The 26,885-nt window shown below is 36.3% G+C and overlaps 2 protein-coding genes across 2 annotated transcripts; one reads left to right on the forward strand and one right to left on the reverse strand.

Moving 5' to 3' along the window:
• Positions 1–4,355: 4,355 nt before the first annotated feature.
• Positions 4,356–5,765, forward strand: LOC110681112 (phenylalanine--tRNA ligase alpha subunit-like). The gene is given in 3 exon segments (XM_021856879.1): positions 4,356–4,387; positions 4,452–4,955; positions 4,957–5,765. Coding segments are annotated over 3 exon segments (1,095 nt in total). The 3' UTR covers positions 5,516–5,765.
• Positions 5,766–8,561: 2,796 nt separating this feature from the next.
• LOC110681113 lies at positions 8,562–26,043 on the reverse strand. The gene is made up of 5 exons (XM_021856880.1): positions 25,390–26,043; positions 19,759–19,996; positions 19,567–19,701; positions 19,297–19,464; positions 8,562–9,998 (listed from the first exon to the last, which is right to left on the reverse strand). Exons 1-5 carry the CDS (start codon positions 25,768–25,770, stop codon positions 9,307–9,309), a joined length of 1,614 nt encoding a protein of 537 aa, XP_021712572.1. The 5' UTR covers positions 25,771–26,043; the 3' UTR covers positions 8,562–9,306.
• Between the last annotated feature and the right edge of the window lie 842 nt (positions 26,044–26,885).

The following is a 26,885-nucleotide window of genomic DNA, read 5'->3' on the forward strand; positions in this document are numbered from 1 at the left end:
ATATGAAAAATTTTGATTCTTGCTCCAGTCCACTTTTTGGATTGCATTTAGGTCCCATAACAACTGTGCAAAATTTCAGCTCGATCGGTGAAACTATATTTTAGCGCCAGCCGTTCAAAGTTTGTATGGGATTTACTATGGGAAAACTTACTTTTTCAAAGAAAAATTGCCAGAGGTCGCACATTGACCTCTATAAAAATTCCGAACGCAGACCACGGTAAGTATTTTTACGATGAACAACATTGTCGAAGACCGCAAAGCAATCCGATGCTTGTGAAAAAAGTTATTAAGCATCTACTATTCGGAAATTTTGCCCAATTTTGTTATTATTGTTATTCCTTTACGTGTTAATCAACGTCGCCTTGCCAATAGGTTTTCATTGAATAACTTTCTTCACAAGTGTCGGATTGATTCGCGGTCTTCGGCAATATTCTTTATGGTAAAATTACCTATCGAGGTCTGCGTTCGGAATTCTAATAGAGGTCAATGGGCGACCTCTGGCGATTTTTCTTTGCAAAAGTAAGTTTTCCCATAGTAAATCCCATACAAACTTTGAACGGCTGGCGCTAAAATATAGTTTCACCGATCGAGCTGAAATTTTGCACAGTTGTTATGGGACTTAAATGCAATCCAAAAAGTGGACTGGAGCGAGAATTTAAATTTTGTCCCACGCTAGTGTCCATTCAAATTCAATTTTTCAATTCCCGGATTTTTCCCGGATGCCCAAAAGTTCAAAACCGAATGACATCATGGTTGTGCAACTTCACATTTTAGGCATTTTTAAAAGAAAAATATTTGATCTAACTTTCAAAATGTTCGTTTTCAAGCTATGGATTTTAAAGCAATATTCTCAATTACTTTTTTTCCCCTGGGCTTGGGATTATATTTTCCAGGGAGCGATGAATTTTGACAAATGATCGCTGATGTTAGTAGTTTGATTAGATGTTGGGTGAATTTCAAAGCAATGGCAACCTTTTTATTACAAAATTTAGATTTTATCTTCTGACCTTAAGATTCTGGTTATACTACTGTACTATGCAGTTGGGCTGCACTAGGCTATCCCTCATGTAAATTGCTTTCACTTCGGGAAAATATAATTTCAAGATAACGAGAAGATTACGAACTGAGGGTGGGTTAGGAGCACAATCAGACCCTTGAATGTGCAATGTGGGGTAGTAATTGGGAATGCCATTGACGGTTTGTAATCTTCTACGAGGTTTTCGAAAACCAACAGGGCGCGTGCACCGGGTTGCGGATAGGAGCAAAGGGAGATCAATAGCATCTACCTAAAATAATAGAGCAAAAAGCCGTTCCATGATTAGGTAATGTTTAGCGATCTTCTATGGTGTTCTAGTACTATAAAATTCTTCACTCACTGGGAATTCTGGCCTTGATAATATCAATAGTGATAAAAACATAAAATAATACCTAATACTTAATAAGTACAATGTAGCTTCAATGTAGTAATAAATTAAATAAAATAAATTTTCTATACTTGACAAGGTTTTGAAGACAATCAATGAGTGAAAGAACTACCTATTAGAAAAGGCACATCAGCTAAGTCTATACATATACAAATGTTGGTCATAGGGTCATGGCGAGCATTCGGTATGTATGTCTATGACTGATTCTTATCTAATAGGGGCACTAGAAGACCACGCGGACAATTTCGAAACAAATTATTTTTATACATCGGTCTTACGATCCGAAAGGCTCAGCTATCCTGCAAAGTCATTTTATAAGCTATTCATTACTATTGTTTAATTGTTTATAATTATAACAAAACTACATAATTAACTCATTACTAATCACTGTTCCTATATTCTCTTTTTCTCTCCTTCTTATTTGTTGCATGATTATGAGCATCACTAATATAATGCATGAGCATGCACAATAAGAATAATTTCAGGATTGAAAGCAGTACATGGATACCTAGATAGAATAGCTTCGAAAAGGGCGCTCTAAATATAATATTTCTGGTCAGGGAAGTATTATCATCAAGGGTATGTAAATTTTTTCCATTATTTACACCTAGATCACACAAACAAATAAACTAATAATATCAAATATTTTTAAAATATTTTTATATAAATCAGCATCGTCAATCAGTGCAAAAACAGATAAAGTTTGTAAAGTTATCACCATCGATTTAATTGCGCTCTGTATAGTAATGTTCAATCAGTATCAAAATCTCCTAAAGCGTCGCATTGTGAAATCAGCAGCCCTTAGCATCACTCTCATATTGTTATTATTTTGTTGTTTATATATTCTTTCTTACTTGTACAATGGCCGATCTATTTGGAATTTTAATAAGTCAAATCAAACTTCAAAACACAAATTAAATTGCTTTCAGCACATTTACATTTTGCAGCATTAAGCGCATTACTGTGTCAAGTCTTTTCCATTCCCTATACCCTACCCCAACCCTTCTTATCCTTTCCGATGGTGTTCAAGTGGTCCGCACTATTACGGCCATTACCTATCCCTTCCCCCGGCTTTGGACTGACTTGCGCTCTCATTGCCCCACCAAACGCTGCAAAATGAAAATGAAAAAAAATGAAATATTCTCAATTACTTTTTTTTCTTTTCACGATAACAAATTTTATTCAGTGAGATAACATCAGAACATCTTTTCATTTTTATGCTTTAACCTGTCAAATATTGCATTACCATTACCGTTCCATAAATAATGAATCGAACAGAGTAAAGGATTAATTCAATTTAATAATAAAGCCTTAAAAGGGGTTTTAGAAATTATCCAGCTTCTTGCTTTTGGATGTCAAATATAAAGTAATATAGAAGTAATCAAAACATTTCCAACTTTTTTTTCTTTTTTACATACAAAATGATCAATTTTTTGGATAATTTATCTAAGTGTTTTATGAAAAAACGTGAGTTAAAAACGTTTGTAATTTTGAAATGGTTTTGGACAAACAGATTAAAAAGAGTTATTGAATAATCTAACGGACCAAGACTAAGGATATTTACGCAAACTTCCATGAGTTGTCAGAACTGAAGGGGCCAAAATACGGAGTATGCCGTGCACCCAATAGAAGTCATAGGAAATTCAGAGAAATTTTAAAATGATATAAAAAATCGGCCCTAAATTTAGATTATTCTTCCACAAATCAGCATTGTTTATAATGGCCAACTCATGCTCTACGGAGAATGTGTTCAGAATTATGCTTGAAACATGATCCATAGCAGATTCATGTAGAAATTCTTGATCTGAATCACTTCTCGTTGAATCCAACAGAGATCTTTATGACATAAACGATATCTCGCAAAAAAAAAAAAACAATTGCTTGCTTTGCAGAATGATGATATTTCATGGAAGAACTCTGAACAAGCATCTTCCCAGCAATATATCCAAGATTTTTCCGAGAATATTGTCAAAAAAATAAACAAAAATCTGCTCAAGAATACCATTTATTTACCCATCAAAAAGCTCCTCAAGAATTCAGTTAGGATCTCACAAACAATACACTGAGAAAGAGTACTTAAATGTAAATCTGCTGAAATCTATACAAAATCTCGTCATGGACTTCATAAGGACTTTGTCATAGGCAGTGTTGTTAGCAATCACGGCACCGTAAGTTCGGGTGAGATTTACCACCATGTCACGCGATTTTGTTTGTTACCAATAGGCCACCGAAATCAATGCAACCTCTCGTAAATGTTGTTTGTCTTAAATATTGTCGAATTGTGTGTAGTGAAGAATCTCCAGAATCACCTTGAGTGTGGTATTGAAAGACAAATTGAATCAACGAGTTGAACATGGTGTCAGCCTGAAAGTTTGTGAGGATGCTTAAAATATATTTCCAAACAGAGTTTACCATTAAAATGTGTACCAAGTTGCTCGTTTTACTGAAATAATTGAATTTCTGTTACATTTTAAGAACATCCTTTGGAAATTGCATACATTTAGGCGTTTCCCGTGGTATCTCCTTAACATTTAATAATTTATTATTTTCATAATTATTGTCTTGTTAAGAACTTCGCTATTCTATTTGCATATTCGGATGTAGAGTTGATGTTGGCATTTATAATAATCAAATTGACAAGTGATAAATTTCACCTTGAAATGGGATCCTGTTTTTATTTCAGAGATGACATTTGTTAGAAAATTTCGGTACATGGGTCTTCGAGGTTCACCATCGTGTATGGTATTGATAACAGAACTAAGAATACCAGACCAGACCAGAAAAACAGTGAAAAATTATCATTTTCACCCGAAATTACGGTAGTCGACACGTTTTTGTTGACATTCGATAGTCTTTGCCTTCAGCTTTCAAAACCCGAGCGATCAAATGAACGTACTACACAAAAACGTCAAGCGAATGCTGCTGATCACGATGGCGTCACTAGAAAGCAAGGCGGGTCCACTGTATACTCAGGTGACACATTATGCTCACTTTATGCGAAAAACCAGAGCGGGTGTGGTGAGGAAGGGCTGGCCGTTTTGTTTACAAACATTGGTGCCGTGTTGGCTCAGCTGTCAATTTGTTGTGCTTCGCGAAAGTTAGTAAATTTAATTACGCAAATTCGACTAGTTTGATGAAGCTGGAAACCGATTTAACGGTGGAGATGTTGGCCAGCGGTATCTGGAAGGATCTCATGTTCAAGCCGTACAATTTCGATGCCCTGGGCGTGCCTCCGGAGCGTGGACAACTGCATCCCCTGATGAAGGTTCGTTCCGAATTCCGATCGATTTTCCTGGAGATGGGATTCTCCGAAATGCCAACGAACAACTTTGTGGAGTCGAGCTTCTGGAACTTTGATGCCTTGTATGTGCCTCAACAACATCCGGCCCGCGATCAACAGGCTACTTTCCTCGTTTCGCATCCCAAACTGAGCAATAAGTTCCCAATGCAACTGCTGGACGAAGTTAGAGATTCACACGAAATCGGAACGGATGGTTCCATTGGATATCGGTACAACTGGAAACTTGAGGAGGCGGAAAAACGTTCTCCGAACGCATACGACCCGAGTCAGTGCTCGCATGCTGTACAAAGTGGTCCGTCAGGAGGGTGGTTTCAAACCAGTCAAATACTTCAGCATCGATAAGGTTTTCCGAAACAAAACTTTGGATGCAACGCATTTGGCGGAGTTCTATCAGGTGGAAGGTGTAGTTGCGGATTACGGACTGACGCTGGGCGATCTTATCGGAACGTTCAATGCTTTCTTCAACAAGCTTGGCATCACGGAGCTGGAGTATAAACCGACGATCAATCGGTGTACGGAACCGTCGATGGAAATTTTCTGCTTTCATCCGGGTCTGCAGCGGTGGATCGAGGTAGGAAACTCCGGTGTCTTCCATCCGGAAATGTTACGTCCGCTGGGCGTCCCGGAGGGCGTCAACGTCATCGCCTGGGGTCTATCGCTGGAGCGGCCAACGATGATCAAGTATGTCATCAACAACATTCGGGATTTGATTGGAGCCAAGGTCGACCTGAAGATGGTGCAGGATGGACCGATCTGCCGGATGAACCGCAGAAAGGTGAGATGTTTTTGATTTTATTCTATCCGTAATCTATTACCGTTTGAAACGTAAATAATATCAAATTCTTAGCGACACCCTGGATTCGCGGGCACCGTTCAAACAGAAATAAAAATTTTATTATTTAATAATGATAAAATACAAATTTTACATCTATTTCAAGAGTTTAATGCAAATGGTGAGGGTATATCTGTTGAATAAAAATAAGCCTATGTACCGTGAAGGCCCCATACTCAGCGCACTTAAGGCTTTTCAAATTTCAAACAGCTGTAATTAATTGAAAACAAAACACAATACTCTGAAATTTTTGGAGGAAATACTTATTGATCTTATGTATAAGGAAAAAATATAAAAGCTTCACTAATTAATGATTTTTATTGCAAATTTTTAATTTTTCTCAAGGGTGTCCGTTAGACTGATGCAAATTTTGAAGTTTTTGCTCCCCTATGCTTAAACGATGTCAATTATAATAAAAATCATTCTCCCAAAATTTGAAGTGATTCGGAAGAAATTTTTTTTGTGCACACGCCATTTGAAGTTTATATGGAAATTACTAGGGGAACTGGGGGTAAAATGAACACCTTAAGCAATTTTCATGTTTTCTTGCTTATGAAGCTTTCAGATTCTTTTTCAATTTCTTAGAATTAGAGAAGGATGTTTATGCAATGTAACAAGTTGAAAAATTGTGATGGAATTAGAATTTTATCAACATTATTATAATTTTGAAAATTTCTTTCCACAGAGTCAATGTTCCAAACATGTGGGTAAAATGAACATGTAACGGGGGTAATATGAACATATACTTGGGGGTAAAATGAACATATAATGGGGGTAATATGAACATATACTGGGGGTAAAATGAACATGTAGTGGGGGTAAAATGAACACCTTTGAAATTGAACGAGGTGCGGCAAGATGCTTGGCATTTGGTGCATGTTCAATGCATATCTCACGGACAATCGAATCGATGGAACGTTTAGCCGCGACCATTTGGATGGCTGTCCATGTATGTCTTTGTATTTCCAGTACAAAATCCAGTAGTATTCACCCTGCAATGGTGTTCATATTACCCCCATCTCGAGTGGTTCATTTTACCCCCAAAGAATCAACATCTTCAAATCATTTGTTCTACGAAATTAGGACATAATAATACTTTCAATTTCCGTCTACTTATCATAAATACTTTAAAGATATGATGTGCTACGTAGTCAAATAGATTTTTGATGGTTTTTACATAAAAAATTTTACATAAAAACTTTAAATTCCAGGAGTGAAAATTTACATCACATGAGAAAACGGAGAGGCGTACTCTGTTTTTGTTTACTTTTCCTGCTGGTGACAGTTCTAGATCGCGCTAGAGTTGTCGAAATAGTTCCTTAGTCTAAGGATTCAGGATGGTGCAATGTTTTGCATAGATATATAGCATAATTACCGTAAAACACAAACCTGTTCATTTTACCCCCCCTGTTCATTTTACCCACAGCTCCCTATGGGAAAGGCGAACCTTTTGTGTTCAGTCCTCTAACTGCTCGTCATAATAATCAATGGAAAAGTGAACATACTCTTCTCATGTGAAATCTTCCCAGCTACAACTTTGCCGAAGACCACATTTTGATTGGACGTAAGGATAATTTGTCATCATTGATAACAAATTCTAAATCATGCTGAGATGATCATTCACTTATTTTCAGAGCAACACTGCTTTTTTGCTGTAGAACATAGTAGCCTGGATTACTTTGATCAATTCTTCCCGCCAGGAACACCACTGTTGCCTGCCGAGCAGTTGGTTAAGCATGCAAAATACTAACCCACTTTATGATTATGAATAGCAATTTATCCTGACGTCCAATCAAAATGTGGTCTTCGGCAAAGTTGTAGCTGAAAGCATTTCACATGAGTAGAGTTTGTTCACTTTTCCATAAAATATTATGACGACGAGATAGAGGGTTGAACACAAAAGGTTGGCGTTTTCCATAGTAATCTCCATATAAACTTCAAATGGCGTGTGCACAAACAAATTTCTTCCGAATCACTTCAAACTTTGGGAGGATGCTTACCATAAGAGAAATCGTTTAAGCATAGGGGAACTAAAATTTCAAAATTTGCATCACTCTAGTGTCCGTGTTTCTAACTCTGCGCACTCATTTTTGCAATGATCCTTATTCTGCGCATTTAGGTTCCTAACTCTGTGCACTCGATAAATTATTTAAAACAGTTAAAGTATTTCACTAAAAGCTTTACTAGCAGTTAAACTCTGAATTAATCTTCATTTTCTTGCTTCATACGACTTTAAGTCCCTAGTGGAGCGTGAAATGTCTCTAACATAGAAGTTTACTAAGGCGGCATCCATTTATTACGTAACGCTAACATTTGAAATTTTTGACAAGGGTACATCCATTCTTAATGTATTGTTCATCACTCAATCGAGTGCATGCATGCATTAGATACTGTAAAAATCGCGAAAGGATTGAGGGCACGGAGTGTAGAAATCCTTAAAACATGATGGACCTCATTTTTTAATCTTCCCTTACTATGATGGTCTCCTCAAACAATTTTCCAAAGCATTTCTATTCCATATCACGATGGTCGATGGTTCCCTTCTATATCGACCTCTGGAGGGTTGATTGTACGTTGAAAATAACGTTTTATAACTGCTGCGCATAGTAAGGAACATAGTTGAAAAATGGTTCCTTACTATGCGCACTTAAGAAGAATAAGAAAATGAAGAAAACAAAAGTTGCACTTTACCAGTGATGATTGCTCGACAAATAAACTAGTACCTACGTACTAAAAATCTGAAATATATTCTTTTTAATTTGCTTCTAATGACTTAAGTGATGAGGTACTCCCTTAGCATTTTTGCTAACGGGCAGTAAATTTGGACGTTTTTCAATATTGTTAAAGCTATTTTATTTTTTATTAAAGTAATAAACGTTAATTTGTCAAGAGAATTCTTCGCGTACTTTTTATTACTATTGTAGCAATTTATGAAAAAAAAAATGGAAACAAAAATTCAAGTATTTTACCAGATTTTGGTGGATTTTGGTAAAAGTGCGCAGAGTTAGGGGCCTTCACGGTATCACGTACATTTGTGTGACATTTATGAAATTGTTTATATGTAAATTTATAAAGATAATTATGAAATAAACCATTACAAGATATAAACAATCGATATTTATTTTGATAATTTTTATTCGTTTGCGTCTTAAAATCTGAAAAGGTGACACATGCTGAAAAGAACCCTTAATAATTAATAAAAGAAGCAGGGCACTGTCAAATACGGCCACACAAATCGTAAAGCACCGTGAGATTGTTAATGGCAAAATAATCCCTAATGATTGCATGATGGCATGATCACTCTATTATGTAATCTTTTAAACGAGCACAGTGTTTTGGTTTAAAAAATAAAAAAATAAATATGACTTTCCAACCCGAACCAACCTAACTAAATACAACGTATTGTAAGGAAAATGAAACTGTTTTATTTAAAGTGTATTCTAAGAAAGGCGTTTGAAAATTTTTAGGTTTAGTTTTTCGTGGTTGGAACTTAAACAGACAATCAATTAGCGTACGCACAACCATAAGGCATGTCAACTATTGAACTATTCTAACTCTATTGAAATATATGTGCATTTGCATTAGTATTAGTTTCATTCCAGTTCCATCTGATTCAAATAAACACTTAACTTTAAATTATAGCAAATAAAGGAAGAAGGGTTAAGAATTGTCTTTCTGTGGGAAATACAAGATGAATAAACTAATTTTTTCTTAATTTTATTTAGAAATCTTTACCGTTCGGTAATAAATCATCGTGAACTCATTTTTTTTTGTTTTTTTGCATTTTTACTATGTTTGTCACTGTTTGATTTATAGCTGCGTTTTGTTGGCATATGTCTTCCATAAAGCGTCTTATTGTAAATGTCCACGTTGGCTTCCAGTTTGCCCTCCATGTATAGGTTTATATGTCGTACTCTTATAATAGTGCGGATCTTAAAGTATCGTTGAGCAACCGTAGCATCACAACCGGGAAATAGTCGTGAAGCTTCATCGACAGTTTTCTGTACTACATTTGTTTTGCTTTCAAATCCGGCTCTTCCGTTTGTGGAAATAAAAACCTGCTCCAGTTGGTATCCCATTTCGATGAACTCGTTAGTGGGCGAAGTTAATCCACCATAGGATAAGTTCGCTAGGTATAGTGGCAGATGCTGTGGATTACATTTACTCGTCGGTGAACCAAGCTCCGGGTGCGTTGTTTTCAACTTATGCGCTACCCATCCGAGGAGGTACACAAAACCATCGTATTCCTGGTCAGACAATAAAATATCAGTCGGCAGCGATTTTTGCGCAACTTGTACTGCATCTGCTTCACGAATCACATAGCCTTCAAATTGTTGCTCCAATTGCAAAATATCAGAGGGCTGGGCAGGTAAGTCTACACAAACCTGATTCACTACGTGATCATAAGGGTCATCGTTGATACCGCCGATCGATGCTGATTCTGATAAAATAAAGTAGAATAAACTTATTAGTGTTGAGAAACATTAATAGTAAAACTGTAAAATAATTCTACGTCATTAACATTTTTTGCGCTATTGATGAATACATGATCTAACGGTAATCGGACACGTGACATTCTGGCTAATGTCATAGAATCCTATTTTCTAGGGTAGAGGAGAATGGCAAATAAATAATAAAATTTACCATTAAAATAGAATGTTTGAATGTCAAATTTTTGTATTTGTTTGTTTGAAATAGGAGCTACAATAACAAAAATAATAACTAAATTTGTATGGCAAAAAACAAAACAATATCATATTTTGCGATTGTGATAACAAAATAATAACGAAAATGTAGGCAAAAGTAAACCACAAAATATGTTATTATTTAAATATAATAACTTAATAAGCTATTCGCGTGTAGATCAAAATAATGGCAAATTTAGTGTTTTACCTTTAGAGTAAGGTGGGGCAAAAGTTCGACCTTAGTGATATAATCAAAGTTTCCAGGAAAATAATAGCAGTTAAAACAAAACAAATACCATACAGCGAACCTTCAACATATTGGCTATGATTTTGCTGAACAAACTTGTGTCAAAATATTTACCCATTTTTAGTTATAACAGTTTCAAAATTGATTGTCTTATTCGAACTTTTGCCCCACCGGTGGGGCAAGAGTTCGAATCTAGTGTGGGGCAAAAGTTCGCTGGCTAAAACACAAAATATCGATCCTTTTATGATAGGCATGCCTTACACCAGCCGTAAACTTAAGTTAAACGAAAAATACACAGTAAATTTTCATCAAAAAATTGCCCAAAACCGAGTTAATTGTAATATACTCAAAAATAGGAGTTTTTCGCAAAACTAAGTGGAAATGTAAAATTTTAGTGGCAATTTTCACACGATTAGACAAATTTAACTAAATTTGAAGATAATATGTGGATTTTAGGCAATTTGCAAATTTTTCCGTGATTTTATACATGGGTCGAACTTTTGCCCCGCTGATTCGAACTTTTGCCCCACTATGGGCCAAAAATTGTTTTCAAGCATTTATGCAAAAACTAATACACCTCAAAGCAACCTTATGATAGGCCTAGAAACGCCCTTACATAAAATATTGAAAAAGATTTTATCTTCATTTGGTTCCATGCAACGAAAGTTTGACCAAAAATTACAATATTCACGTCGAAAAACAACAAATAGCCATAACTTTTCCAAATCTCAATCGATTTGTATGATATTTGGAGTGAAAGTCTCTTACTTGAATAGCATTCGAACCACCATGACATTTATAAGATTTGTTTTGAATTGAGCTAGAAATCTTAAAAAGAAACTCTTACCCCACTCGAACTTTTGCCCCACTTTACTCTAGTATTTAAATTTGAAAAATAAACTTTTTGCCTTCCTGCAAGAAAAATCTTTGCTTTTTAAATCTTTAATGAATATCATACGAATAGTAAAATGAGCTCGACCAAATCTAGCAAAAAATACTGATTTCAGCGAAAAAATGTTGGTGTGCAAATACCTTCTGTCGTATGTTGGGTGAGGCTCGCTGTAACCACATCATCATCGAGACATTCCGGAAGAGTTGGATCCACCTCAGCTGTCCTGAACATCTTTGTGGTTAAATACTCCTCATGCCCATCATAGTCGTCCGTGCAATTGGTATTTCGCTGTGTAATACTAGCAGTCTTACCCAGAATGATCATTCTTACACGGTAAATGACATCCATAGGCGTTGGTCTGTCATTTAATCCGCCATTTGTTCTTATTTGCGAAAAAAGGTTTTCTACAACATCTTGATTAAGCTGTAAAATTATATGATTGAGCATATAATAAATCATTCTTATTCTGCGAGTCCAATGAGGTGACAATTGTCGCATTTCTACTACTTACTTTATACGTTAAAATGTACCGAATCCCGTATTTCGATTCCATTGCCTTAAATAGCCCCTTCAGTGATGTTATTGATATGATGATTGACTGCTGAAACAATGCTAAATCGTTGAGCAAGCGTCCTCCTTTATTAATCCCTCTACACTCGAGCATTAGTCTGCACATATCATCCAGGGCGCCATTCTGTTGTTGTGAACCTCGATAGGCCCGCTTCTTGTCAGAGGAGGCTTGGGACGTGTAGGTATTGAAAACATCGTACCAACTATTGACAATACTGATAAAATTGCTCAACAGGTTTGCCTCTGATCGGTATTCCGTGTTTGAGAAACGCTGTTTTAAAGAAGTAGCTGTTGTATGCGAAAGAAGTTTTGCCGCCTTGCCGACATTTTGCTTTTCGAAAGAGTTGAGCTCAACATGTGATATGTTGAGCCCGAACAGAGGCGTCAATTCGCAAAATGATCTCTCTTCTATCAGCTTTCGGATGAGCTCAGCGTTGATTTTTTGGTCATTCAGCATGAACCCATTTGCAATCAACCAGTTGCGTATTAATTTCAAATTATGGGGTGCATCGCCGAAAACGAAGACGGGTTCTTCTGATATGGGATGAAGGAATGATGTTTTTGCCGTATTAATACCAAGGTTTTGTCTCAAAGTTACGTTTTCAGGGCCATTATCGGAATTAATTGCCACTACGTTGTAACCCGCTTCGTACAACGCAGTGATTGCGGAAAACAGTATTTCCGTCGTCATCGGTTGGTCAAATGCTAAGTAAATAATTTGCTTCCAAGCTGAAAATAATCCTCTAGCCATAATAACTTGTACATGGGTGTGAGGTCCAACTATTTCATCCGCTGGAACATCGTACTCAACCAATTTTCTTACACTCATTTCATCGAATGTCAAAACGCACGCTCGACCCATGTCGGTTTTATCTCCAGCTGTTGTCTTCATGCAGCGCAACACGTCTTGCAGCAAACCATTTTTCAGGTTTAAGCGGCTAGCGTAGGATGAAAGCGTAGATAATCCTGGTAGAGGATATCCCAGGTCCTTGCGCAAATAGCTGTAACAGCGTTTGCTGAGATATCTGATGGTAAAAGCTTTCGAAATTTCCTCCGATGTCCAGTGAGGCTTGCTCTTTCGTCCTATCATCACATTTAACTGATTTTCCGACAGGACTCCTTTCAACAATTTATGCGTGTAGTCTATCAGCTTTTCTTTAGGCACATGCTCAGCTTCACAAGAGCGTAGCTTTTTTTCTAGCTTGTAAATGTAACGTCTTAGCTTTTTCAACTCATCGTTATTTTGTTTGACCAGCCTTTCATTTGATGCTTTGAGTGTTGCAATTTGACGATTCTTCTGCTCCAATTCGGTGATGAGCTTCGCATTATCCGCAAGCGTTTTTTGAAAAAACTGTTTTAGATTAGCGAAGGACTCTGAGTTTTCCAATTTGAACGATGAACCATTGCCCAGGTCGGCCGAATCTTCAAAACTTGGTGATTTTAAATCTAAAATGAAGCAAATAATCAGAGTTGCTCTGAGGTAAAGAATAAAGGTAAGGGATCATGCACAAATTATGTAACGCTCCAAGGGGGGAGGGGGTCTTAAGATAGGTGACTAGTCTTACAAAATTATCAGAAGACCCATTTATAAATCAAGACAACGGAGGGGAGGGAGTCGAAAATGTGCAAATTTAGCGTGACATAATGTGTATATTAGACTGGCCCTTAAACAAACAAGTAGTAAATCTCAACAGGGCACCCCTTCGATATGTGCCTTCGGATACACACTCCGAAAAAATCATGTGATTTTACGTCTTTTGGATGCACATAAAAGAACACATTTTCACGTCATTTCATCACTTACATCATGTATCATTCAGTCATAATGTGAATTGCGTCCGCAGTGATTTTCATTATTTTTAACAGTGTAAGAAAAAAGTACTCTCAAAATTTCAGCTTGAGTGGTTACTCCACTAGCTGGCGCATTCAGTTCGAAGTTTGTACGGGATATTGAAAATTGACCGTATGTCACTGTTTCGTTCCAAACAGTAGATAAAGTGTTGATTCCCATATGTTAGAGCTGAAAATCCCATATTAATTTCAATTCAAATGTGCCAGCTCATAGAACGACCAACTGAGCTGAAATTTCCGGGAAATCTTTTTCTTCCATACTGAGCTGGGCCAGTCTAATGCATATCATGCCTAAGACCACGTAGGACAATCGTCATATTACATACCAATGGAACCAAGTTGGGATTGCACTTGATAATTCTTCATCAATTCGGCGTATGCCACGGACAAGGCATTGGAACGTGGGTGCTGTTGGATTTGGACAACGGAATTCTGTTGATTTTGATATTTGTTCGTAGCCGCCGTAACACATTCAGGTACGTCTTGCGGAAATAACACGGTGAATGCTGCTGCTGAGGTGGTAGGATTCTGAATGGAATCAGGAACTGAAGCAGTACAGGTGCTTTCATCGTCTATTCCGATAGCTGAATCGTTTCCTACATTTGTAGCGTCTTCAAAACCAGATCTATTGAGATCTAAAAAATAGCATAATTAGTACGTTAGTATTATACAGTATTTCTGCATATGAAAGTTTAATTATTAGATTAACAAACGGTGTGTAGGGAGGAGCTATTGTAAAAGCATATAGTATTTTTTGTATCTTAGCTGTTAATCTAGCAGGAAAAATATATCACCGTTGAAAACCGTAAAACCAATTTGCCCACCCAAAAGCTAAGGGTTCAAACGATCGCTTTAAATTAAATGTTTACTTTTCAATCAAAAAGAAACCTTAAAATGCATCTTGTATATTAGCTGTTAATCTAGCAGGAAAAAGATATCACCGTTGAAAACCGTAAAACCAATTTGCCCACCCAAAAGCTAAGGGTTCAAACGATCGCTTTAAATTAAATGTTTACTTTTCAATCAAAAAGAAACCTTAAAATGCATCTTGTATATTAGCTGTTAATCTAGCAGGAAAAAGATATCACCGTTGAAAACCGTAAAACCAATTTGCCCACCCAAAAGCTAAGGGTTCAAACGATCGCTTTAAATTAAATGTTTACTTTTCAATCAAAAAGAAACCTTAAAATGCATCTTGTATCTTAGCTGTTAATCTAGCAGGAAAAATATATCACCGTTGAAAACCGTAGAACCAATTTGCCCACCTAAAAGCTAAGGGTTCAAACGTTTAAATTAAATTTTTACTTTTCAATCAAAAAGAAACCTTCAAATGCATCTTGTATCTTAGCTGTTAATCTAGCAGGAAAAATATATCACCGTTGAAAACCGTAGAACCAATTTGCCCACCCAAAAGCTAAGGGTTCAAACGATCGCTTTAAATTAAATGTTTACTTTTCAATCAAAAAGAAACCTTAAAATGCATCTTGTATATTAGCTGTTAATCTAGCAGGAAAAAGATATCACCGTTGAAAACCGTAAAACCAATTTGCCCACCCAAAAGCTAAGGGTTCAAACGATCGCTTTAAATTAAATGTTTACTTTTCAATCAAAAAGAAACCTTAAAATGCATCTTGTATCTTAGCTGTTAATCTAGCAGGAAAAATATATCACCGTTGAAAACCGTAAAACCAATTTGCCCACCTAAAAGCTAAGGGTTCAAACGATCGCTTAAAATTAAATATTTATTTTTCAATCAAAAAGAAACCTCAAAATGCATCTTGTATCTTAGCTGTTAATCTAGCAGGAAAAATATATCACCGTTGAAAACCGTAGAACCAATTTGCTCACCAAAAAGCTAAGGGTTCAAACGATCACTTTAAATTAAATTTTTACTTTTCAATCAAAAAGAAACCTTAAAATGCATCTTGTATCTCAGCTGTTAATCTAGCAGGAAAAATATATCACCGTTGAAAACCGTAGAACCAATTTGCCCACCCAAAAGCTAAGGGTTCAAACGATCGCTTTAAATTAAATGTTTACTTTTCAATCAAAAAGAAACCTTAAAATGCATCTTGTATCTTAGCTGTTAATCTAGCAGGAAAAATATATCACCGTTGAAAACCGTAGAACCAATTTGCCCACCCAAAAGCTAAGGGTTCAAACGATCGCCTAAAATTAAACTTTTATTTTTCAATCAAAAAGAAACCTCAAAATGCATCTTTTATCTTAGCTGTTAATCTAGCAGGAAAAATATATCCACGTTGATAACCGTAGAACCAATTTGCCCACCCTAAAGCTAAGGGCTTAAACGATCGCTTTAAATTAAATGTTTACTTTTCAAAATCTTAGCTGTTAATCTAGCAGGAAAAATATATCACCGTTGAAAACCGTAGAACCAATTTGCCCACCCAAAAGCTAAGGGTTCAAACGATCGCCTAAAATTAAACTTTTATTTTTCAATCAAAAAGAAACCTCAAAATGCATCTTTTATCTTAGCTGTTAATCTAGCAGGAAAAATATATCCACGTTGATAACCGTAGAACCAATTTGCCCACCTAAAAGCTAAGGGTTCAAACGATCGCTTAAAATTAAATTTTTATTTTTCAATCAAAAAGAAACCTTAAAATGCATCTTGTATCTTAGCTGTTAATCTAGCAGGAAAAATATATCACCGTTGAAAACCGTAGAACCAATTTGCCCACCTAAAAGCTAAGGGTTCAAACGATCGCTTAAAATTAAATTTTTATTTTTCAATCAAAAAGAAACCTCAAAATGCATCTTGTATATTAGCTGTTAATCTAGCAGGAAAAATATATCACCGTTGAAAACCGTAAAACCAATTTGCCCACCCAAAAGCTAAGGGTTCAAACGATCGCTTTAAATTAAATGTTTACTTTTCAATCAAAAAGAAACCTTAAAATGCATCTTGTATATTAGCTGTTAATCTAGCAGGAAAAATATATCACCGTTGAAAACCGTAAAACCAATTTGCCCACCCAAAAGCTAAGGGTTCAAACGATCGCTTTAAATTAAATGTTTACTTTTCAATCAAAAAGAAACCTTAAAATGCATCTTGTATCTTAGCTGTTAATCTAGCAGGAAAAATATATCACCGTTGAAAACCGTAGAACCAATTTGCCCACCTAAAAGCTAAGGGTTCAAACGATCGCTTAAAATTAAATTTTTATTTTTCAATCAAAAAGAAACCTCAAAATGCATCTTGTATATTAGCTGTTAATCTAGCAGGAAAAATATATCACCGTTGAAAACCGTAAAACCAATTTGCCCACCCAAAAGCTAAGGGTTCAAACGATCGCTTTAAATTAAATGTTTACTTTTCAATCAAAAAGAAACCTTAAAATGCATCTTGTATCTTAGCTGTTAATCTAGCAGGAAAAATATATCACCGTTGAAAACCGTAGAACCAATTTGCCCACCTAAAAGCTAAGGGTTCAAACGATCGCTTAAAATTAAATTTTTATTTTTCAATCAAAAAGAAACCTCAAAATGCATCTTGTATATTAGCTGTTAATCTAGCAGGAAAAATATATCACCGTTGAAAACCGTAAAACCAATTTGCCCACCCAAAAGCTAAGGGTTCAAACGATCGCTTTAAATTAAATGTTTACTTTTCAATCAAAAAGAAACCTTAAAATGCATCTTGTATCTTAGCTGTTAATCTAGCAGGAAAAATATATCACCGTTGAAAACCGTAGAACCAATTTGCCCACCTAAAAGCTAAGGGTTCAAACGATCGCTTTAAATTAAATTTTTACTTTTCAATCAAAAAGAAACCTTCAAATGCATCTTGTATCTTAGCTGTTAATCTAGCAGGAAAAATATATCACCGTTGAAAACCGTAGAACCAATTTGCCCACCTAAAAGCTAAGGGTTCAAACGATCGCTTTAAATTAAATTTTTATTTTTCAATCAAAAAGAAACCTCAAAATGCATCTTGTATATTAGCTGTTAATCTAGCAGGAAAAATATATCACCGTTGAAAACCGTAAAACCAATTTGCCCACCCAAAAGCTAAGGGTTCAAACGATCGCTTTAAATTAAATGTTTACTTTTCAATCAAAAAGAAACCTTAAAATGCATCTTGTATCTTAGCTGTTAATCTAGCAGGAAAAATATATCACCGTTGAAAACCGTAGAACCAATTTGCCCACCTAAAAGCTAAGGGTTCAAACGATCGCTTAAAATTAAATTTTTATTTTTCAATCAAAAAGAAACCTCAAAATGCATCTTGTATATTAGCTGTTAATCTAGCAGGAAAAATATATCACCGTTGAAAACCGTAAAACCAATTTGCCCACCTAAAAGCTAAGGGTTCAAACGATCGCTTAAAATTAAATATTTATTTTTCAATCAAAAAGAAACCTCAAAATGCATCTTGTATCTTAGCTGTTAATCTAGCAGGAAAAATATATCACCGTTGAAAACCGTAGAACCAATTTGCTCACCAAAAAGCTAAGGGTTCAAACGATCACTTTAAATTAAATTTTTACTTTTCAATCAAAAAGAAACCTTAAAATGCATCTTGTATCTCAGCTGTTAATCTAGCAGGAAAAATATATCACCGTTGAAAACCGTAGAACCAATTTGCCCACCCAAAAGCTAAGGGTTCAAACGATCGCTTTAAATTAAATGTTTACTTTTCAATCAAAAAGAAACCTTAAAATGCATCTTGTATCTTAGCTGTTAATCTAGCAGGAAAAATATATCACCGTTGAAAACCGTAGAACCAATTTGCCCACCCAAAAGCTAAGGGTTCAAACGATCGCCTAAAATTAAACTTTTATTTTTCAATCAAAAAGAAACCTCAAAATGCATCTTTTATCTTAGCTGTTAATCTAGCAGGAAAAATATATCCACGTTGATAACCGTAGAACCAATTTGCCCACCCTAAAGCTAAGGGCTTAAACGATCGTTCAACGTTATTTTTTTGTTTAACAATAAAAAAAATCACAAATGCATCTTATATCTTAGCTGTTAAGCCAGAGGGAAGCGTATATCCACGTTGAAAATTGTAGAACAAATTTGTCCAGTCTAAAGCTAAGGATTTTAACGATCGCCTCAAATTAAATGTTTATTTTACAATAAAAAATTAATCAAAAAAATGCAATTCATATCTTAGCTGTTATGCCAGAAGGAAAAATATATACAAAACCAAAGGCGACTGTGTGTCATTTTCATATGAGGAATACAGCTAAAGCATTATTGTTTTTACAAGTAGAAAATGTGGAAAGTATAATTATCAGTGCGCAATTCTTGAATACATACATACTGCTTGCCTGACAACATTGTTTATGTCATCAAAAATGTATATTGCGTTCAAAAACGGCACTAGCCTGTTGCCCTGTGTTACCCTAACCTTTTCTATTTATCAAAAATAGATAAGAATTAAAAAAAAACTTTCAGGATCTGAAATTCTGAAACTTTTATACAATAAGCCACCACCAACAGAAATCCATATGGATCAAATACGTACCACAAACGGTCACCGATGAAGTGGGGTAATTGTGGTCGGATTCTACAGACGAATTCACTGGATCTGAGGCCACCGGATAACAAATAAGCGACGTCTCCAAGCTATTTTCGGAACCGAGAGCTGAGTCGTCGGCAACATTCGTTTCGTCCAAAAATCTAAGATTTTCATCTAAAATAGATAAATATGTTTGTAAATTTAAATATATTCTACTCGATTACTGGAGTGCCAGTTCTAATGCAAGTTTAGGAGAAATGTTTGTAAATTACATACCAAAAGAAGGAATTTCGCTCAGGATCTGGAAGTTATCCATAAACATGTGTCCTTTTGAAATCATATGCTGTGAAACTGAACTGTGCTGATGCTGTTGTTGACCGAGATCGGATCGTGGATTAAGCTCTGGAATCGCTGTATAAAGAATGCGTTACTTTAAAACTACAATTTTAGGCAACATGGAGTAAATACCGTTTGAAATGAGCTGCCGACGATGTTTCACGTTCGAATCGTAACTAGTTCCATGAAAGTGCCTGGAACAAATTCCTTGACTAGGTACAGGGGTCCACGTTTCCCCACGTCCGCAAAAACTCACCCATTTCGCTCTTCTTGCTTCATCCGCTGGAAATCTGTGGTATGTGATGCCAGGATTTTCCTTGGTCGATGATTTTTTATTTGTACATCCGCTGACCGCACAGTACCAACGCATCTGGAAAAGAATGTTTTAATAAAAACAACTAACTAATTGGTGATAATGTGTTTAAATAACTCACTATGTATTTGGATTTCTTCTCACTGCACTTTTACCTGGTTGCGGACGAAATTTATTTTGCTTTTTTCTGCTGCACGGTAATGTTTGTAAACAAAACGGCCAGCAAAAGAAAGATGGCTTCCAACCCACTCTCGCCAAGTCAGTACACCTTACTCTGGATACAGAGTAAAATACACACACCTTGCTAGAAAGCGATACGGTATTGTTTATATGCGTCTCATTCGACATAACAAGCAATTAAAATACTCTTGTTATTTATGATCGAATATTTCTGAAATCTGTGCAAAATTCATGATTTATGCAAATGTCATAGTGTCAGATGACATTCATTGCACAGTTTTTTTTTGTGTTTCTCGATATTCATTCTAGCGCTCAAGTTTCATGTGAGAGGTGACGGTAGCAGATGAGTGTACATAAATCATTACACTGCTGACCATGGAGGCGAAACGAACATCACGAAAAATGTCGAATGTTTAGAGCACTGGTCGTAGGTCACGGATTTTCTGGGCTATTTAATAATCCAAACAAGGATTCTTTAAGAATCCGTATCAATTTTTCCAGGAATGTACCGAAAATAAATTTTGAATGAACATATCTAGAATTTCATTGAGAAACCACTTGTAGGTCAGCTTTCCGCACTACCGCTAAGAATTGATTCAAAATTACAAGAAAAATCCGTCAAAACGCTTTTATAGCATACGATTAAAATCTTATTAGCAATGCACTATTTTTTCAGTGGTTTTTGCCTTGCGTCCATTTATGATTCCTGAAAATATGTCATCACAAATGTATAACAAAATGAAATCATGAATTATAATAGAAATTCATAAAGCATCTCATTAAGAACCTTTCCAGGAATCCCTTCTGAATACTTCTCAATGATCACATTGATGTTCCCTAAGAACACGTGCTTAATACCTTTGGCCAGAAATTCGCAAAGCAATTCACAATAAATCGTATCAATTTTGAAAATAAAAATCTGCCAAAGATCTCTCCTTGAAACTATAGATTTTTGACCAAAAATATAATAGAAACCGTTAACTATCTCTAGCAACTCAGTCCAAAAATTTTCTAGTTTCATTCTAGTCTAGTCATTTGTAATTCCCGGGTTTTTCCCGCTTGTCCCGGATGGATGGACACCCTGGGTCGACGAAAAAGATAACATGAAAGATAAATTCAGTTTATTTCTAGACACCTAACTAACAGCTAGTGATTATCAGTGCCTCCATATTACCGTGCATCACCTCAGAACTTAAGTCCTACTTTTCTCCTTAAATAGGGTAAGTGTGCCCTTAGTTGTGGGTGTTCCTATAGTTGTGGTAGTGCCGTTTTCACTAATTTCATTGCATTAGCCACAAAATCGACACTGCCAATCGACGTATTGGTTTGTTAATACACGGAATAGTTAAAAAGAGCGTTCAAATTGCATTAAAACTGATGAAATATCACTAAAATTGCTAAAACGTGTCTTACTTGTACCAATAGTTGCGGTAAAGTGTTCCTATAGTGGAGGATCCCATTAGAAAACAACGGATACCGCAACTATAGGAACACAAATTTAAAATATACCGCAACTAAAGGAACAGTGTACCAATAGTAGAGGCATTATTTTTCACTGACATGTCGTTGGTTACTGCGATGAAATAATTTTTCCCATTAAGCCAATGGCCGTTACTTCCCGTTACAATATTGACATGTACATTAATTGCACATCTTGAATTTAGGCGGTTAAATGAAGTTCAATCGTGCTTAGTACCTACACTATTGGTACATCTACCCTAACATATCTCGGGCTTCAACTTTTCGACGGGTTTGACTGTTAAAAGAACCGATTCAATACCCCATTAAACATTTGACAGTTCAACAGCCGATTAAATTGGTTGAAAAATCGGCCGATTGTTGCACCGACGCTTATGGAAGTTTAACACAGCGATCAACTGACTAATCGTTGGATTAAATCGGGTGACCGAGGAAATCTTATGTTTAGTAGGTCGACTTGCTTGGATTTTACTTAAAATACCGATTTATCCACCTATTTAGTAGGATTGCGTCGGCCCACCATATTAAATCGGGTGATATTCGGTTGATCCCTGTATTAATCATCCATAAGCGTCGGTGCAACAATCGACCAATTTTTCAACCAATTTAGTCGGCTGTTGAACTGTCAAATGTTTAATGGGGATAATTTAAAATCGACCAAACGTCATTCGATTAAATGTCATTAGCAAAATGAATCGATGACATTTGGTCGAATGGACGTTTAGTCAAACATTTAGTGGAATAGGGGTTTTTCATATTATTTCACAGAGTGACATTTTGACTCTAATACACAGTGATTGAGTATTTGAAAAAGGAAAAAGCATGTATGGTAGGTTGCATATCGTCTGCTTGATGCTACAACTAGACAACTCGAAAATACAAATTACGAACTATTGAACATTGAAAGTTTGACCGTTTCACAAGGTGATGGTTAATCACAGATAATATGATTGAATCACACGCTTAAGATCTGTGAATATCTGGCAGTTTTAAGATTTATGTTTCAACAAATTTATGTTTCGACAAATTGCACTCTAAAAATCGAAGTTTCGAGTTATCTAGTTGTAGCATTAAGGAGACGTAGAACATCATGATAGAGTGATAAAAATCTGCTTAGGTGTACTAGAATTTTTTGGACGAACTTCAAGCCTTAAATATGAACTAGCGATTTTATCGATTAACCACTTGCGTTGTTGACGTTAATTGAAGTCATGTTTCTCATTAAGACTTATTCTGCGAATCGGATGAATCACGACGAGCTGATTTCACCTCACGCAATACACAACATAAACACAATTCTCTCGTTTGATTATTATCGACTGAATTAGTTAACAACTTGTTTTCAATCGAAGTCATTTACTCCGTTATCAAAGCGACATGTTTGCCCATGGAATGTGATTTAGCTGGAAGTTACAATCATAATAATAATTCACCATGAGTAGAAAAACGTATCATACAGGTCAAAGTTTGAACGCATTCATCAAAATCGTTTGAAAAGCCATGGCAATCAAAATCGCTCCCTTTTATTCTACGTATAAAAGTGCATTATATGCAGATAATTCAAGGCGACTACGTTGTTCTACGCCTGCCTTAGCCGAGTGGTTAGAGTCCGCGGCTACAAAGCAAAGCCATGCTGAAGGCATCTGCGTTCGATCCCTGGTCCGTCTAGGATCTTTTCGTAATGAAAATACTCTTTAAGAAATACATCCAACTCTCCCTAACTCTATATTGAAGGGACCATCGAGTTAGGGAGGTACCGACTTACAGAACACAAAACCAGTGCAACTGCGATCCAAGGGACCATCGAGTTAGCCATGAAAACCAACTTTTACTATGGTTCTCTAACTCGATATCGAGATACGGAATATAGAGTCAGGGAGAGTTAACTGTACATAGGGTAGGTGTACCAGTTATGGACATAATGGTTCCCTATTTCGCCATACGTGATATTTTGATTATCTTCAAGTTTTTGATCATTCTGTGTGTTTCAACAGTTGGACATCAAATATATCTTGATACTGAAACATTGAACAAATGTTCAAAATGTGTAAATTTTCGAGAAGACACATATGGCCAAATAGGGAACCACTATGGCCATAATTGGTACACTTACCCAACTTGAAAATTATTTTAATGAAATCGCGTAAGTATCTCTGAAGAGACTCTTTAAGATTTCGCCGGAAGAGTTACTAAAGTAGTTGATCGTATATGAAAAGTTAAGGAATTTAGGTGGGAATTCTTAAATAGTTAATTTAAGTAACTCTCGAAGAATCATGACATTTTCAAATAAGTAATCCCAGAAAAAATGTTTTGTTTTTTTGTATGGTATTCAGTTGGAGCTGCCTGATAGCTTAACTTGTCAAGGCTGAACCCTCGGTCTGGCTTTTGCCAAGTTTCCCCTCTACCAGGACCAATACTCAGACGGACTAGGCAATGGCGCCAACATGAACACTGCTTTTTTATTAGTATTGTGACGTGGTAGTTTTTGAAAAGTACCCACATTCCCTTGCTTCTGAGAAAAGAAAGCATTGTGAAAATCAGCAGCTCCATCAGAATTTGTTTGAAATAGTAGTGTAGTAGTGTCATTACTAATACTGTCTAGTCGAAATGATTTTGAATAATTTGTCATTCAAGTGCTATTCTGATTACTCCTGTCTTTTACGTAAGATTAGAGTCTTAAATGTCAATTGTCGTCAAGTCTTAACAAAATTAGGCTGTTTAGTAATAGTTCTAGTTGATTTCATTATTTGTTGTTCAAAGTATTTATTGGTCATTACGTTCATATATCCTTAAAAAAAAGTCGCTTTCCTTGTCTGTTCAACAATTTTTCGAAACTAGCAAGTGTACCCTCCTAATGATCGATCTCAGCGTCTTACTTTCCATAGTCATTTTTATAGTGAATATTGAAGAATAAAATTACCTTAGACTTCTATTACAGTCTCCTACAAGATTCACTTTTCGGTGGCAAATGCAATGCTTCACAACGCCTACTTTCTACTTGTAAAGTTTGCGAAAATGAAGCTGGAATTAGATTATTTATACCGCTGTTACAAAAGAGGTATTTCTTATTATGGCAATGTAAAAACCATATTAAAATAAGATTGTCGCCACTTATTTCTACTCAGTGAATCTACTAGTCATTTTCCTCAGAGTAATATTCCCTACGTCGTACATGATAACGATGTATCTAGCTAGCTAATAGTAAGAGTGGCTACGGATCATTCTGGTTAGCAAAAGGCAAACTGAACGTCACCAATAGTATTAATGTCCACTTCGAACAGATTAATTATTTGAAATGGGCATGGTCCATCATATGGGCAAATGGATTATGCCCTCCCATCGCGGCAAGGTCGCATAACCAAGGGGAGGGTAGTAATCCCAGAAAAAAATGTTGAGTTTTAATTCCATTTTTTTTTTTTTTTTTTTCATTTTAATAGCACGGACTGACAGGATACCGTATGTTTAATAAATTACAATTACAATTTTTCAAAGTACACGACTAGACGTACAGCATCCAGTATTTCACATAGAATGTCATTAGATTTTTTGTAACACCGTATACCATGACTGACAATGAAACGATAACATATGTTAGCAAATCGCAGCTCGCAATGCACCCCACACTTGGGAACCCCTGCTTTGCCACCTTCTCCCGCAATCGTTCTGCTCTTCTAACGAGACGACGAAACTTTTCATTCTTTCACCCATTTATCTGGACTAAACTCCCCGTGACACAATTTCCTCACAACAAAAACTGACCTCCCAACCCCCACCCCCTTTTTATCACTTACCGTAATTTGGAAAATTCCCCACGCCAAATACAGATCCCGCTGGGGTCCTTCTCCTGCTTGCTTCTCAAAGTGCGTCCCCAATGGTTCCACCTGCTCCGTTGCCACGTACAGCACTTTGTCCGTTTCGAGGCTGTCCAAAAACTGCAAAATACTCGGATGGCGCAGCGTTTTCAGGCGCTTCACGGCGGCCCTGGCCAGTTCCAGCTTGACATCGGTCCCATTCTTGATGTCGTACACAAACACCGACACCTCTTCGCCATTAGTTCCTTTCCGTTTGCCACGGTGCAGGGACCAGATGCTTCGCGAATCAAACTGCGGCACGGGTTCTCCGATTTCGTACGGGAAATCTTTGGCCGAGTCCCGCGAGAAGAAAGACCACATCCTGCTCCTTCTTCTTCCGAGCTCTCCCGACGAGACGACGAAAACGCAAATTAAACACTTCCACGACACGCAACGCACAATATTACCCGATTTACTAGATATTTAAACACAAAACCACACACTTTCCGCTGGCAAAATCGATTTTCTATTGGAAAATTTTAATGAATTTTCACTTTTTTTTCTCGTCTATCGCTGACGCAGAGATTATTCACCATCCGTCAGTTTTCGTTCTGGAGTTTTTTTTTACCAACGACGAAGTGCGCAAAAAGGAGTGGGTAAAAGTTTTGACACCTCACTGCGCAAAATTGCACAAAACGGAACGTCAAAAATGGAGAGCACCCGGTACTTAAAATACGCTGGAAACAGCATTTTCAAAGATTACAGTTTGGGCAGATTGCTCTTTCTGGGTTTTTGGCAGATTTTTTTTATTTACCTTCCGAAACGTAAAGCGCTCAAATATTTTTTATTTCCAAAGAAATTCTCGCGGAACATTACTAAAGGACCTATGAACAAATGAGAGATTCTCTCCTCTCTCGTTCTCTTTCGATTATAACAGTGGAATACTAGAGATTTTGGAAAGTTTTTCACTATAGATCGAGAGTCAATTTCCTTGACTAGCGTTTCATACAAAAAACGCAACAGAAGAGGTTAATGTAACTCAGTTGTTAATGAAAGAGAAAGTAAACAAAGAGAGCCTGTCAATGTTAGATAGGTCCTTTAGTAATGTTCCGCGAGAATTCTTTGTGAGCTTTTCCCGGGATTCTTCCTTAAATCACTCACACTCAGGCAAATGGACTATCGATAAACATAGGAACCCCTTATGAAAATTCGCCACAAGAAATCGGGTCGAAATTCATAAATTTTGCCTTATGAAACCATAATTTGAAAACAAAAAACGTTTGCGCGGCAACCTGGAATCGAACCAAGAACCTTGCGATCGATAGGCCCGAGCGTACACCACGCGCCTATCGACGCCTTGATGTGGAGTGATGCTAAAACGATACATAAAGCGTTCGTATTGCAATATTCGTTCCACCTTTCATAAGGCAAAATTTATGAATCCTTCAAATCCTCTCTGGGATTGTTCTGAAAATCTTGAGATTATTTCTTAATTT

Source organism: Aedes aegypti, unplaced genomic scaffold (genome assembly GCF_002204515.2).
Source record: "Aedes aegypti strain LVP_AGWG unplaced genomic scaffold, AaegL5.0 Primary Assembly AGWG_AaegL5_hic_scaff_436_PBJ_arrow, whole genome shotgun sequence".
In the NCBI taxonomy this organism is placed as follows: domain Eukaryota; kingdom Metazoa; phylum Arthropoda; class Insecta; order Diptera; family Culicidae; genus Aedes; species Aedes aegypti.